Genomic DNA, 15,904 nt, shown 5'->3' with positions numbered 1-15,904 from the left:
AGGAAAAAGCAGATGATAGCTAAATAAATTGCCTGGAATTAGTCAAAAGGATTCAAACAACAACAACAAAAAGACAGTGAAATAATCTTATATATTACATTAATAGGACTTATTGAAGAACAAATTCAACTGAGTAAATTTTAAAGATCTTACTGGCTTTATTTGGTGATACGTGAACTGAGCAATATCCATTCTAGCAGGTAGAATGTAATTCCAAGGAGCTGTATAAAATGAAGGGCTTTTATGGGCAGAAGGGAACAGGCACTGAGAGAAGTCACACAAGTCATTTGCTGATTGCTTAAAGCAAGGTTTTTTTGTTTTTTCAGTGTGTTCAGTGTTTTTTATATTAGTTCATGATGTCGCTCACAATCTCACTGCACTACCATTGTCAGAAACTGTGGAAAACCACAGTATAAAAATTCTTTCACAGAGTCCCTCTTTAGGATATACAAGGCGTTTGTTTGGGAAAATGTATTTATTACTCATTTTTTTTGCTATAATACCATTGATATTAAGCAAAGTATTTTAAGTGGTAGCCAAAGTACATTATAATTTGTTTTCATTATACTTTTCATCAATTCTGTTAATTAAAGTTAGTCAACTTGCTCACATATAGAATAATAATTGACTGGTTTGACCCATGTTCTATATTAGACTAGTTGTAGAAATTAAAGTGAAAATAATGCTTTGTTTACAAAGCACGTTACCCACATCTTCAGTAATTGCCCTGGGCTGCCACCCAGGTAGGTAAGTTGGTCAGAGCCAAGATTTCGACCAAGGCTGAAAGCGCTAGGGTTAGCTATTAACTTGCGGAATGGTTTTTATTATGCCCTATTCACGATATTTGGTGTCCTATTCAAACCAAGGTCAGAAATCACCTGCCTCCAGAATGTTTTCTCTGATCAACACTTCTAGAGGTTTATATCTTGAAACCATTTATTAGAATAGAGTTCTGATCAGAGGTGTATGGCATTTTATCCATAGACTGTTTAACTGTCTTACTTAGTTTCAGTCTCTCTTTGGCTTGTGTTTTGTTTTCTGTTGGGCTGGCTTTTGACCTTCTTTAATCACGTCACAGTTCCACACCAGCATCCTGCAAGTTTCGATCCCTTCGTCATTGCCAGCACCTAAAGGCTTGGACAGTTCCAAAAAAGCAGCATCGCCTCCTACCCTAGAGACTTCGTTTGAAGAGAAGTATGTCATTTATGAGCTAATGTTGCAATATCATGTTCAAAAAAGTAGATCAACCATAACAAGACTACATTTCATTTATTTACAGGCACAGTTTTTACCCAGAGAAGGAAGAAACAGAAAGGCATATGCCAAGAGACCCTTGATCAGTTCTGTATTATTTTAAAAAATGGTGTGAAACAAGAAGTACTAGGAGATGAGGCTGAGGACATGTGGTGGTCAGGTTTAGAGAGGGTTTGGGGGAACTGGGATTTTATATCCTGGGTCCCAGTGGCTCTCAAATGGTTGCAAGCAGAATAGCAACAGTCATGGACTTGAGGCTGTTGGGAAGATGCCATGAAGGACCCAAGGAAGGGGTGCAGTAGTTTCTCCGTAAGCACATTCACTTAGAACATATATGGTCTTTTATTCATGAAGCTCATAAATACCTTTTTTTACATTTTAGTGATGAAAAAATAATCCTCAGTGCTGCTGTTGAAACTCAACTGTGTGACGGTCATTCGTAAGTTATTTTTTTCTGATGTGAAATATGTGATTGATACTTGGGAGACAGGACATTTCTGTTACCCTAACAATAACCAGTATTAAAAGTGAATGACTCTGAGGCCTGAATAAATTAGTGCAGCTGTAATAATTGGATGGAGGTAAAGGGGAGGGTTGTAAGGTAACAAAGAAATTCTTGCTCCTTTCATTTAATGTCAAGTCTCTGCAGATCTTGAATCTTTTTCAGTTTTCATTTGAAGTCCAGTGCTTTTAATTTTATATTTTAAACCTAGCACGAAAGAGACAGAATGATGTGATGGCTGGAAAGGATGCAGTGATTTTTTTGCACTTTCAATTTAATAAACTGACCTAATTTCTATGTTTATCCAAGTTAAAGTCTGGATTAAATTTGGAAAATCTATTTTCAGTGCAATTCTCAAAGATGAGATCTTTTCTCTCCTCACCATTATCTCTTACTATATTTGGTAGTGGACAATTCTAGCAACTTACACATGAATACATGAGAAATGCCTTTAAAAGCTTGATTGTGTATTTACATTATTCTGTTTCTTAGAACAAACATGTTACTTTTTTCTCTCCCTCTTCTTAAACTGGTTACATATTCCTGCCTTCAAGTTTTGAGTAAGACCAACTCTACAAAACAGAATGCTAGTTATGTAAAAAAGAAAATCTCTGAATGTCACTTTGTCTTTATAGGGATAACAAATGGATTATTATGAGTTTTAATAGGGATTCTTCTGTTAAGCTTTGATCAGAACTGTTAAATAAAGTGCTTTACCAGACTCAGAAAATTGACTTCTTTGTCAATTGAAAAGCAAAACTTTCATCCTTTATTTTAATTAGAAGGATTCTATATAAATGGTACATGAGTGTTTAAAAAGTTCCTGGTGTAAATGTATACATGCAAAGGATGCACCACTAGTCCATGGAAAACACTGTTTTATTTTCAGGTATTGACATCACAGGGAGAGTCCTAAGTGTTTTTCCAGCTATTCTAACATGTGCAGGACATTTAGTTATTGGCAGGAGAGTTAACCACCCCTGCTATTAAAAGAACTAAATGTTATAATTCAGTTAAGCACATAACTAGCTGCCTGAAGCCAGATTTTCTTTTACTAAGAGGATTCAGCACACACACAATTTTAGTTTCTTTCCAAGAAATTCTACTTAGAAACAGTGGCACCAGAGCCTCTTAGTATTAATCCTAATTATTACTGTTGTTATTTTTAGAACTTCAAGTCTGCAGAAGTCCAGCAGCCTGGGCAGTCTGAAGAAAGAGTCATCAGATGGGGTTGGTTCTGTTTTTTTCTGTCTGTTACCCGGAGAAGAAAATATTTAGGCAGCTCCATTTTTTTCCCATTTTCCAAATAAAACTCTTAAGAAGAGTTTATACTTTCTCTAATGAAAAATTATTAGAATACCAAAGTTAATGTAAACATTAAGAAATACAACTATGAAGAGTTGAAAGTAGTATAAAAAATACACAGAAATGAAGAATTTAATAAAACAGTGTCAGATATAAATGGAACTATAGTTTTGTAGTTTAGAAGTAGATGTAAATTTAATTTATGGAATTGTATGTTGCAAATTCTGAATGTGTAAAGGATTCCTTTGACAGGAAAAGGAGTCCATTCAGAAGGCTTCAGAGGTAATTTTTTTGTTCAGATTACAGTGTGAAATGTTTGAGACTTCTGATACAAGTATGGGACTTTTAGTACGTAAGATTGCTTAAATGTCTCCAGTAAACAGAAACTCTCAGAACCTCCAAAACATGCTACACAAAGGAAGGTAGACACCAAAGATGACATGATTCCATTTATGTGAAATATCCAGAATAGATAAATCCATGGAGAGACAACATAGCTTGGCGGTTGCCAGAAGTGGAGGAAAGAGGAATGGGGAGAAATTGCTTAATGTTTATGAGGTTTTATTTTGTGGCGATAGAATGTTTTGGAGCCATATAGAGATGGTGGTTGCACGACATTATGAATGTATTAAATGCCACTGAATTGTTCACTTTCGAATAGTTACTTGTGTGTTATATGAATTTCACCTCAGTAAGTTATTGAAAAAAACAGAAAAACCTCCAACTCTCAATCATACTGTTGATGTTAATGACCATAGCTGGGCTTCCTTAGACCTCACAAAATGTCCTTCTTAGATCACCAGCAATTTATTTTACACCACAGTCTGTCTCCAGCAAATAGTTTGGTAATTTTAAAGACATCAGCAGCAGTGTTTCTGGTTCTTCCCTTTGATTTTTCAATTCTTAACCTTCTAAAGGTTACAGTCTGGTAGACAGATACAGTCTTGACTGTTGGCTCTTAGCGCCTTGAGTTATGACGTAAGGCATGGCTGATGAAGCTCATACAGTGAGCACAGCTGAATTAAAGTCGTCCTCCGTTCATTTTTGTCTTGCCAATTCATTACATGATTAAATGATTTTGACATCAGTGTTGAGACATAGATAATAGTACTACCAAATTGTGGCATCTGTAAACTTCTGGTTACTATAAGGAGTAGACATGTAGAGTAAAATAATCTCCTTAAAAGCCTACACTCATCTCCCCTCTTTCCACCTCTGCAAAGAAAGAAGCAGAGAGTAAGAGAAGGCAGGGAAAGGGGCACATGAGCACAGAAGCATCTTTGGGACACTAACAAACCGTGTTCCTCTAATTGCAAATTCAAATAACCAGAAAGTTAAAAAATAAGCAGTATTTAAAAGCATAACTTCATCATGATTGAAGTTCTTCATAAAGACCTTGAAATACTGTAGATAGCTGAAGTGGCTTGTGAATCAGCCCCCCAAAAAATTTCATTGTAGCAAGTTTAGTTTCGATGTTAAGTGTATCCGTATGTATTGTAATCTTTGAAAACTGGTGATCCACGTTAGGTAACTTGCAGACAAGATATGAATATTCCAGAATCCCATTAAAAAAATAATTTGTACAGTTGCTGATTTTTCATTTTATTGTTAATTATTTGAGAAGAATATTTAAAATAACTAGAGTAGACTTTCCATATACTGCTGGCATGGAAGCTTGAGACTGATGCCTACTTTGTATGATTATATTATGTTAGGCTTCTGCTGATGTAGTAATACTATAAAGACTGAACTGTATTATAGCCAAGTCTGTCATAATAGTTAGAAAAGTAAGAAATCTACACCTATTCTAGTTGTGTCATATTTTATCGCCATGTCTTTGGGAGAATGAGACAAGTAAAATCAAAATAAATTTGAGAATTTCTGTATCTTTTGTAATTTTTTTATCTTCTATTTCAGTTCCAAACACATGGATTATATATTAGCAATGAGTATATTTTTGTGGTTGCTGCTATAAGTAACTTTCAGAATTGACTTCTTAAACTTTTTCTATAGCATTTGATATTCGTGATCAGTGTGTTAGTTCAGTTATTCTTTTAAGTGAAATCATGTGTGTAACATGTATTATGCCTGGCATGTATGACGATGGTGCACATCTGTGCTGCGCCACATGCACCATCACCTCTGTCTCAGGATAATGCTCTCGCGGAAAGCAGCCCACTAGCGAGCCTCCCTCCTAAAGCTTCCGGACGCGACGCCTCCGTGGATGACAGCCCCTTTGGCACTCGAAAAGCCAGATCTTCCTTCGGCCGTGGCTTTTTTAAAATAAAAAGTAACAAGAGGACAGCAAGTGCCCCAAACTTGGGTACGTACAGCCAGAATGCTTTTGTCCTAATTCTTTCAGAATGAGGAAAAGATCAAGCTCTTCCCCCACCCCTTATTCATCTATTGATACAGTTCTCTTTCTCAGAAAGAAGGTGAATGAATTGGGGGGAAAGTTAGCAAAAATGCTTTTGTGGGTTTAATTCAGTGGTGAAAAAAGCTCTGGGTGGACTTTCTGCTCTCTGTCCTGGGGTCTAAAATGAGAGGAAAGGCCAAAATCCATGATTCTCTCTGACTTCCTTGTAAACAGCTTCCCATCTGTTTTCGAAGTGGATCAATTCGCCCCATATCCATAGTGCTACTGGAGTCTGTGTGTTAAGTTGGAAGCACAGTGCGGTGCTTGCCTTCCCTCCCACTGTGTGTATTTTGTGAGTAGGAGTTTGATTTGTGTTTCATTTTGTCGCCCTGTGTTCTCTCCATTGGCTGCATGTGATTGTGTGCGTTGTTGGGATATCTGAAGATCGTAAACGAAGTGCCAGTGCACCCACCTTAGGTATCGTACCCTGCATGCCGGCCTTCGCCAGTTCTGTGCTCCAAGCCGAGCTAATGCTTGCTCTTGGCGTCTGTGATCTCTCGAAAGCAAGCTGGCAGCAATCAGAAAATGTAGTTCTCTACTCCACAGTGTTCCTTCCACCTTCTGCTAAAGGGGACTTTCTGTAGGTTCTTTGCTTCCAAGCTGAAATGCTGTCTTAACCAATCAATGCTAATGCACCTTGCAAGTGTCTCTGGAAGGACCCAGATGTGCACAGCGTCACTCAGACTGCAGGGCACAAATGTCCTGGCTTCATAAATTCCAGCTCCTTCATCCCTGAAGCTCACTAACTCCTAGGTCCTTGCAGTTCCTTCTCCATGTTTACATTTTCCACAGCCTCCAGAAACAAATGTTTTTAGCCAAATAGGGAGGGAGGCCTGTGGAAGACTCTGAAAATGACCTTTTTAGACATCTCCTACGGGAATATTCTTCTGACATTTTATTGCTTTGAAGATGAAGGCAACATTTAATGGTGACAGAGGCAACTCTGTGTTATCTGAGGAGTCGCCCCCAGAGTGAACTTAGGAGAGAGGAGGCTCAGTTTTCCTCTCTGAGACCTCTCAGGGTACAGTAAGGAAAAAAGTCCTCAAAATAAAAACTAAAAATTGGATGCTTTTAAAACAAGGGTCATCTAGACAACATTTTCAGGGACACCCATACCCATCATGGTTATAGGGTTTGAATGGAAAGGTTCCTTTGGGGTTTCCCAATAGGTTCTGTTAACCTGGGATAGATAGTCACATCTCTATTCTTGTGAATCAACAAAGGTGGACTTCTCTCTCTTTGAAATCTTAATTGTCTAGAACACCAGATGAAGAAAATAAACTGACCTGTTCAGATAACTATTTTCAGACGTATTTGCATCTTTCTCAGAGAAGTGTAATGCTATGAGGCGAATGCTGCTTACTATAACCTATAATCACAGCTCTGCTTCATAGAAAAGTCAGCCTCTGCAACTTTCATATCTTGCTGAAACACAGTTTCTGTGATTTTTGTACAACTTCTACTTTCCTCTCTGAAAGTGTGCTCTCACTGAGGAAGCAGTGCCTCTCATGTTGGCTAGTGTGGATTGTCTATTAAGGGTCAACTAAAAGAGCTAAAGTAGTTCATTCTGGGAGATCTAAGAGAAGCAAATTTGGATGCCATGTCAAGGCAAAATCAACAGGCACTTGTCTTATTTCAAAAGAAAAATTTTGCATGTCCAGTTCTTCTCTGAGTGCCTAGGACACAACAGGTTGTTAATAGGAATGTATATCTTGAATAAAGAGTTGCTACTACTTGGTAACTGATTTGATATGAGTGTCAAAGGAGAGGAAGGAATGAAAAGAAAATGACAGAACTAGAACTAGAGTAAGAGGGACAATTGATTAGTACTAATGAAATATTAAGTAAGACAGTTTAAGAGAAGACTCTCAGGAAAATTGGATGGATTTGTTGAGTCCATGATCCTGGCACATGGAATGGGGAATATCCACAGACATTCAGGTACTGAGGCTGGGGACAGAAATCGGGTCCAGAGATTTTGATGCCAGCTGCCTATAAATCGATCATTTAGTGTTTAGCATAGAATGGTTGAGCTTGTCAAGATGTCCCACAGAGGGACCTCGAGCACAATCTTGGAGTGGGAGAGAGAGTGAAAACGGATGCTGCTGCAGAGAAGAAACGATCAGATGACAGACCCAGGAGAGTGTCAGGGAAGAAGCTAAAGGAGATGATGATTTTGAAGGGTGTAGGAGGGAGTCAACAATACTAAGTGCTACAGCAAGATTGAGAGTAATTTCGTGATGAATTCAAATCACGCAAGGAAAGAATATGGCAATTCTGTCACATCTTTGAATCTCAGAGGTTGTAACTAATCTCAGAGCATGTAAGTGAATTAACTTTCCACGCAGTAGAGTAGACTACAGAGCAGGGCATACAGTCATGTTCCGTTTTTTTAGTACCTGCTCAGTGCTGTTTGTAAATCACTCATTTATAGACCAACAGAAGAAGAATTTTTAACAGTTGCTAAAAACGAGGTTAACGTCTAGTCATGTTCATTTCATATTTTCAAATTCATCAATTTTGTATTCTCTTCTTGGAATAGCTGAAACCGAAAAGGAGACAGCCGAGCACCTAGATCTGGCTGGTGTACCTTCCCAGCCAAAAGATTCACAGGGAAGCGGTCCCTTCCAAATCACTCCTCCATCGCCAGACTCCAGAAAGAAATCCCGAGGTATCATGAAGCTCTTTGGAAAGTGAGTAACAGAGTGACACACGGAGAGGGCTTTGTTTTATGCTGCTCAAATGTAGAAATAAATGGGAAATGGGCTGCAAATGGGTACGAAAGTCTAAGGCTTCTGTGTTTCTTTTATGGAAGGAAGATTGTGATTTGAGCTTCATTGACTCATTAGGTCTCAGTTAACATTTAAATCCAAATGTCTATTCTAACCATATATGAGCACTACTTTAAAATGTTCTGATTAAAAGTCTAAAACCTCCTCAGATCTAATACAGGACAACATGTGTTATGTCTTCTGTTCAGGCTCAAGAGAAGTCAGTCAACTACATTCAACCCAGATGACATGTCTGAGCCTGAATTCAAACGAGGAGGGACAAGGGCGACCGCAGGGCCCCGCCTGGGTTGGTCTCGAGACTTGGGACAATCTAACAGGTGAGACCAGCCAAACGAACGGACTTCTGCCTCTCAACCCAAGAGTCAAGGCCTCCTGAGCACCTCCAGTGTTAGGACTGACCCTGGATTAAGAAAGCAAATCCGTTACTTCCTGCCCTGCCTAGTGGAAGGAGCATCATCTTTAGAGTGGTGCAATTTGGCAATGGTTGGTAACACACTATACAGAAGATGCGGGCTCTGGGAGCCTGGTGAGGAACCGGAGCTTAAGTGTCAGCAACATCTGTACAAGAATGGTTCTTGGACTTGAGTTTTGCATAGAAAATAATTAAAAGTACTCTGAAGCATAGCTCTGGAGAGATGGGATACTACCGTGGTTAAGAGTAAGTTCTAGAAGCAGACTGCTTGGATTTCTGTTGGTTTCTATACCACCTCCCACAAGCTGGGTGTCCCCGAGCAACCACCTCCATGCTCGGTGCCTCTATTTCCCATAGCATTAATCAGTACCTACCCCAAAAGATGACTGTGATGATTAAGTGAGTTAATTTGTGTTAAGTATCTGGCAAACAATAACTGTTCAATAAACATTAAGGATTAATGGAGTCTGTGAAAGCCCTGAAAGATATAAGTTCTATCAGAATTCTTAAGTGTATCAGGGCTGTGGAATGTTCTGTCTGTTAAGACTGCAACAGCTTTACACCCTTATCACAGTTTAGGGCCAGTTTGGAACTACACTGACCTACTGAGTATAGAGAGGGTGGGGTTGGCAAATATGTAGCAGGAGTCATTGACACTGAATCTTTGAAAAGTGATCATGGAAACCTTTTAACCGTGGTTCCTTCTCCCCCAGGCAGAAGACTGGGCACAAGTTTCATCAAGGAGGAACCTCTTTGGCCTTCTTCACATACCAGTCTCCATTGCCATGTGTTCTCTCTGTACACAGTAGAGGACTTCCTTGTGCTATTAAAAAAAAACAGAAAGTCTTTTCATCCACATTTTTTTTTTCCCAAACAAGAACACTGTGTGTCAGTTTAAAAGAAAAAGACATTTGCTTTGATTATGTTTTCCTATATTCAGTGCTGGCATATTGCCCTCTTCTCATTGGTTATCATCTAGAGGGAAACCGTAATTCTCCTAAAGTTAATTCAAGTTAGACTTGCGTATCCTTCCATCTGACCCAGTTTTTTCTTTTGGGAATTCGGTCTTCAAACAACATTGCTCGAAACTAATAGAATGACCTGACTTGTTGGTTCAACTCAGTCTTCTATAGAATGTGTTCTTGCTAAATCACATTGAATCTTTTGTGTTTTCATTTGAAATGAAAACTGGTCTTACAAGGCAACTTTCCACTCCAGTGTCACCTTCTCTTCCAAATATGTACTGAAAGTTAAGCTTTTCACGGTCAAGTGTATAACACCAGGGAATTCTCCTATCTATTGAATTACGGGTGTTCAACCTAGATGGTAAGCCGTAGGATTGGATGAATTGTCCTTCATGCAGCCGTTCATTTCCCTGCAGTGACTTGGATATGCCATTTGCCAAATGGACCAAAGAACAAGTTTGCAGCTGGCTTGTGGAACAGGGCTTGGGGTCCTACCTGAATTCTGGCAAGCACTGGATTGCATCTGGCCAAACACTTTTGCAGGCTTCCCAACAAGATCTGGAGAAGGTGACCACTTCTCTGTTTTGTTTACACAATAGAGACTGAGTGAGAGAAAGAGAATATGAATGTAAGAGTGTTTTATACTCCGGAAGGGGGAGTGGGTGGAGCCAGTATGTACTCTTCAAAAGTTTGGGTTTCCTGCTTCATGCTTATTTTATCTCATGGACTTTAAAGGAAGGGCCTGATCTTAATGATTCTTTATGGAATACTTAAGCCACTGGCATTTTTATGGAAAATAATGTATAGTCATACTAATAAATCTTGAGCTCATATTTCTCAGAATCATTTTGGGGCTTTGTTGACCCATCTTCTCAATGTAATATATGCAATTCAACTTAACTTTGTAAAAGGAAAAAAAAACACATTTTATGTCCAATTATTTAACATTTCTCCCCAGCTATTCAACGTTTAGTACGAAATAGGAGCATAATTCCTGTTATGTGTGTATAGTTCCAATCTTGCAAAGGAAGGAGCCCACTAGGAAATGTCTAACACACCATCCAACCGACTGCAGTGGGCGTGGCTTTCTAGGAGCCTTTTTTCCACATTTTCCTAGCCTGAGATAGGATTCTGAGTGAATGTAATTGTCAGGTCTTCAACTCTAGCCTCATTTTGGGACTTTGTGTTCTTTGCCAGTGTTGACACAACTGTAAAGCCAGTTTTTCTGTTTATTATTTCAGGAACTTGGAATCAAACATTCACTCCATCGAAAGAAACTCCAGCTGGCATTACAAGCCCTGGGGTCCGAAGAAGAAACCAATCACGGAAAGCTGGACTTCAACTGGGTCACTAGTAAGAGGTTTTAAATTCTTAAATAAGCAAATAAATACATATCGCTGCCTTTTCTTTTCAACCACAAGAACAGGCGTTCCATGGCTCATTAGTGACACTGATTTCGCCCCGTAGGATGGTTGGATGACATTGGCCTCCCGCAGTACAAGACCCAGTTTGACGAAGGGCGGGTAGATGGCCGAATGCTCCATTACATGACTGTTGTAAGTGACTTGCTCCTCGGGTTTGGGGGAATAAAATTGCTTTTCTCTGAAAAACACAGAAATAGAAGAAGAAAAATACAGTGTTTCACAATGATTCCACTGGAGTTTGAAGGTGTTGCTTTAACTTGAGGAGAGGGGCAGGAGTATTTCTGGTAAAGATAAAGTTGTAGGATTTGGGGATTGCAACAGCCTTGGGAAATTCAAAACTCTGATGCATGACGCTGATTTAAACTAAGCTGTCCAGGAAGTTGATTGTGGTACATATTTAACCCTGTAGACATTGAAGTGTACACTTTCAATGGGTGAATTTTATGGCATGTGAATTATATCTGATAAAGATGCTTTAAAAATAGAGGGAAGGTAGAGTTTTAAAGCCCTGACAGTTTCTAAGTTATGTATTCCTATATGCAGTGACCACTCAGAAGAGGTGACCCCCTGACCTGACATCCATAGGGACTTGTCTTTTCCCTTCCCTCCCACTCTGGAGAACTACTACCTGAAACCTGCTTCCCTTCTCGCTTTGGTCCAGTTCTGCTAGGGCAGGAGTCACTGGGTAAAGTGGGGAAAGGTAGACTTTCACTGTGATTCCTTCATTATTGTTTTGTATTTCTAGCTTTCCATCCAACGGGTTGAGGGACTTCTCCCTACTTTGCCACCGTAGGGAGAGATGGATTCCAGGAGAACTTGTTCTAGATTCTATAGCATGATTAGAAGTAGTAGTATACTATATATACACACGCACACACACACACACACACACACATATATGTATATATACATGGCATTAATATACTATTATTATAATATAAAGTAGTTAATATATACTTATGTGTTAATATTAATATAATACTTATGAAATATATGTAACCTATATCATGTGAATTATATACACTATTCATACATAGTGCTGTTAGTGCTTTAGGTACTTTTATTTCAATGGCTTTTTGTGAGCTAGGCTATGGATCCAGCTATGACAAGTATCTTCAAATTTAGGTTGAAAGTTTCAAGCAGCTAACTTAAATAGGAATTTTTCAGTATCAAAGAAATTTGGAATTGAGCTCACAGGATTTGGTTCCTTTCCTATCGTTGAACTGAAGTCCATGCCTTGATGGGCATATCATGTAAACCTGCATGTATTTATACTCAAATCTCAGCAGTCCTTGAATTAGCACTCTTAGCCCCAGGTTTTAGATGAGGAAAGGAAGGAGTCAGGAAGTTGGGTAACTTAAGTGAGTTATCCTAGTTAGCAGGAAGTAGGCAGTTAGTCATAGAGTCTTTGAGCCCAGGCTATTACCAGATCTGTGCTCTTAATAGCTCACTACAATGCCTGGGAAAAAATTCAGGAAATATTTGCCTGTCTATCTAGGTATAAATATTTTCCCATGGGTATGGGAGCAAATTCAGGCTTAAAATCACCAGAAGCACACCTATAACTTTGATGGCTATAAAAGAATAAATTACCTTAGAAAACTTAACCCCCGAAGTCCTAAGTCGCAGAATGTCTGTTCTAATGTGGTTTCCTGTTTTGGATATTGGAACAGAAAAAGAGCCTAATAGAAAAACTGGTGAAGTGTGAATAAAGTCTTTAAATTTTATTATTGTCTATATTAATTTTTTAGCTTTGATGACAATATCATGGTTATATGAGATGTTAACAGTAGGGGGAACTGGGTGAAGGGCATATGAAATTATCCGTACTATATTTGGTAACTGCGTAAATCTAAAATTGCTTAAAAATAAATTATTTAAAAAATCTTTTAAAGTCTGTATTGATTTAAAACAGTCTCTACTTTTAAAACCCCTTAAGCTGAAATAATTAACATTTAATTTACCCTGTAAACATGCATTTAGATTATTTTTCAATCTAATAAACATTAGTTAGTTGAAAATAGCCCACATAGAAATGTTGTGAGTGGATGTCTCAATCTTAGATTAAAATATGTTGAGTGCCATTTCTAATTTATCATAAGGCACTGCCTAAATTTAAGAAATTAGTCCAGGAAAAATTCAGGAAATGATTTTTGCTCTGTTAATAGATTTAAAGGATTTAAATTTCAGGATTCAAACTGATTGTTTATTTTTATTTTTTTAAATATTCCTAAATATCTTTTTTTCTACTCACAAGAAATGTTAAAAGCAAGGTGTGCCTAAAATGGATATTTCCCTAGTTTATTTTCTGGATGTGTTTGGGAGTAGACCAGTGCTTACCTTGACACTGCCCCCAGACCACCTTCTAAAATAGTTTGTTTTGGTGTGTTTCTGAAATGTTCCCAGTAACGACAGACTGGTGAGAGTTATTCCTTGAAGGAACTGATCTGTAGTATAAGTTGCTACTTATAACTTCATTTCTCTCCTCTCCTTAATTCTCCGCAGAACCTTGCATTGATTGACATAATTTTTCCAAAACTGTTCACATTGTCTGCTAGGTGAAGCATGATAATCTCTACTAGAGATTTTGTAAGGCTGGGGAGGGAGAGAGTATAAGAACCCTCTCTTCTGGTTTGCCCCAAAACTGTCATGTGCCTTGGCTCGGAAAACCAAGCTTGGTCATCAATGAACATTGCTTGCTCTTGGATATCTGCTTCATCAAAGCGGATCAAAGCGGATCACCCTTTGTAGTGACCCAGCAAATGCTTTTCAAACTGGGTTTCAAAGCCATGGGGTCCCACGACCCTATCTCAGAATGTCTGAGGGAGAAACAGGTGGAAGGCTGCTTTAGGTGGAACAGCATTAATTGTGGTTATCTTACATATTGGGGTCCTGGAGAGAATTCTCTTTGGAAGGGTTCTGTTACTAACCATGAGGCCTGAAAACATGGACAAGCCTTCGGAGCCTGATGTCAGAAAGACTCTTCTACTTTGACCCGCACGTTCTAAGATCTCCCTGAGAAGGTCCTCCTGCTCTAGGCCAGCTCAATGAGCCCCTTTTTCTTTTGTTTTGGGTTTTTTTTTTTTGCAGGATGACTTACTGTCTTTGAAGGTTATGAGTGTGCTACATCATCTCAGTATCAAAAGGGCCATCCAGGTCCTGAGGATCAATAACTTTGAACCAAACTGCCTACGGAGGCGACCATCTGACGAGGTAGCATTTGAGGCTGAGGTTCCTACAGCCTGCACTTCCCCTTTGCCTGACTGGCCGTGTGTGCAGACTAACACGGTTTCTCCTCGGAGCTGCCAGGAAAAGCCCCTGGTCTCTGCAGAGTCAGCTCCAGCCTCAGTTACTTCCTAGGCTTTGTTTTCCTATTTTCCCATCTTTCCCCCTATAATGGCTCTACCTGCATAACTGAAGCCAAGGATTGTTTCTTACTTACCGCCCCTCCTTGTCTTGGGTGTGTTTTGTGTTCCTGCCTCCTCCGGCCACAGGGTTGAGTATCACTGGAAAGCCTTCCTTGGCTGAAGTCCTGCTTTCTTAGTGGGTAAAAAAGCTTGAAACTCTGTGACCTAGATTCCTTACAAGAGAAGTCAAATTAGCTAAACGTGTGGTGGGATATTGAGTAGCTCTGCTCCGTGGGGCAGGCTTTTTAGACAGAACGTACAGGTTTACATTTGGAATCTACAGTCAACAGCTGAAGCTCTTGGTGTGGTTTGTTCCCACAGAACACCGTCACCCCATCAGAGGTCCAGCAGTGGACCAACCACCGGGTGATGGAGTGGCTGCGCTCCGTGGACTTGGCAGAATATGCCCCCAATCTCAGAGGCAGTGGCGTCCACGGTGGGCTCATGGTAAAACTGTTTTAATTTAAAATTGTCTTCCTAGCTAATGTTTCCATTAGTCTCATGAGTTATGATATTATCATTTTTCTTGTCATAATCCTGAAGTCATCTAACTGAACCCTTCTGCACTATTGCTAGTGAATCTACTTTCAGAGTACTTTTCCCCATATTATTTATTTTCCTTATTGATTTTCCCCCTATTTTTTATTTTTACTTAGATCAGATTTAAGCCCATTTCTCTCTTATTGCCCTCTTTTATGTTGGATAATATCTGGCCACTGGCTCTCTCCTATGACCATATATTGAAACACGTGCAAAGATACAGGTTGTATTTCTACATATTGACTCTCCTTCCGAAAGGCACCACTTCAGAGACATAAAAGCCCTAACTTTGTAATGCCCGGATGTCAGGACCAGCTCTACTTCTCACTAACTCGGGTGAAATAAAGAAAAGATATGTAAATTGAAGACCAGAGTCCATATTCTGTCACTGCGCTGTCGAGAGGGTCATTGGAGATAGAACTATGATGGAGCTCTGCAACTAATGAAGCACGGTGCAGACACGCGTGTTCTATGGTACCTTAAACAACCTTAATTTTTCTTATAGGTTCTAGAACCTCGTTTTAATGTAGAAACAATGGCTCAGTTATTGAACATCCCACCAAGTAAAACCTTGTTGCGAAGACACTTGGCCACTCATTTCAACCTTCTGATAGGTGCTGAGGCTCAACGGCAGAAGCGTGAGGCCATGGAGTTACCAGATCATGTTCTTCTAACAGCCACTGCCAGAGTGAAGGTGGGTTCAAGCTCATGCCTTCTAACCACTGCCTGTAGCAAAGGCTCAGTCTGGGGTTTTCTGGGGTTCACTAAGTGTTTTTACTAAGTGTTTACCAAGTTTTGTGAATGGGTTGAAGGTATATGCATCTTATTTTTTTTTTAATGCCCCTTTAAAATTAAGAAAATGCATTTTTGAGGGTTTTCTTCTGTGG

At 39.3% G+C, this 15,904-nt stretch overlaps 1 protein-coding gene across 15 annotated transcripts in view; it reads left to right on the top strand.

The window, feature by feature from the left end:
* Window positions 1-15,904, top strand: part of PPFIBP1 (PPFIA binding protein 1) — a 147,747-nt gene that overhangs the window by 127,886 nt on the left and 3,957 nt on the right. For 11 of the 15 annotated variants that reach the window (XM_073223212.1, XM_073223213.1, XM_073223214.1 and 8 more), the window contains 13 exons: window positions 1,079-1,194; window positions 1,637-1,693; window positions 2,926-2,986; window positions 5,213-5,384; window positions 5,862-5,894; window positions 8,020-8,170; window positions 8,458-8,586; window positions 10,063-10,213; window positions 10,888-10,999; window positions 11,114-11,202; window positions 14,161-14,283; window positions 14,799-14,924; window positions 15,523-15,711. In XM_073223212.1, the coding sequence (XP_073079313.1) occupies window positions 1,079-1,194; window positions 1,637-1,693; window positions 2,926-2,986; window positions 5,213-5,384; window positions 5,862-5,894; window positions 8,020-8,170; window positions 8,458-8,586; window positions 10,063-10,213; window positions 10,888-10,999; window positions 11,114-11,202; window positions 14,161-14,283; window positions 14,799-14,924; window positions 15,523-15,711 (1,509 nt within the window). The remainder of the gene's footprint in view (window positions 1-1,078; window positions 1,195-1,636; window positions 1,694-2,925; window positions 2,987-5,212; window positions 5,385-5,861; window positions 5,895-8,019; window positions 8,171-8,457; window positions 8,587-10,062; window positions 10,214-10,887; window positions 11,000-11,113; window positions 11,203-14,160; window positions 14,284-14,798; window positions 14,925-15,522; window positions 15,712-15,904) is intronic. The other 4 variants (XM_073223210.1, XM_073223222.1, XM_073223221.1 and 1 more) reach the window with 1 other exon arrangement.

Source organism: Manis javanica, chromosome 15 (assembly GCF_040802235.1).
Source record: "Manis javanica isolate MJ-LG chromosome 15, MJ_LKY, whole genome shotgun sequence".
Lineage (NCBI taxonomy): Eukaryota > Metazoa > Chordata > Mammalia > Pholidota > Manidae > Manis > Manis javanica.
This window is presented reverse-complemented; position numbering and strand designations above follow the sequence as displayed.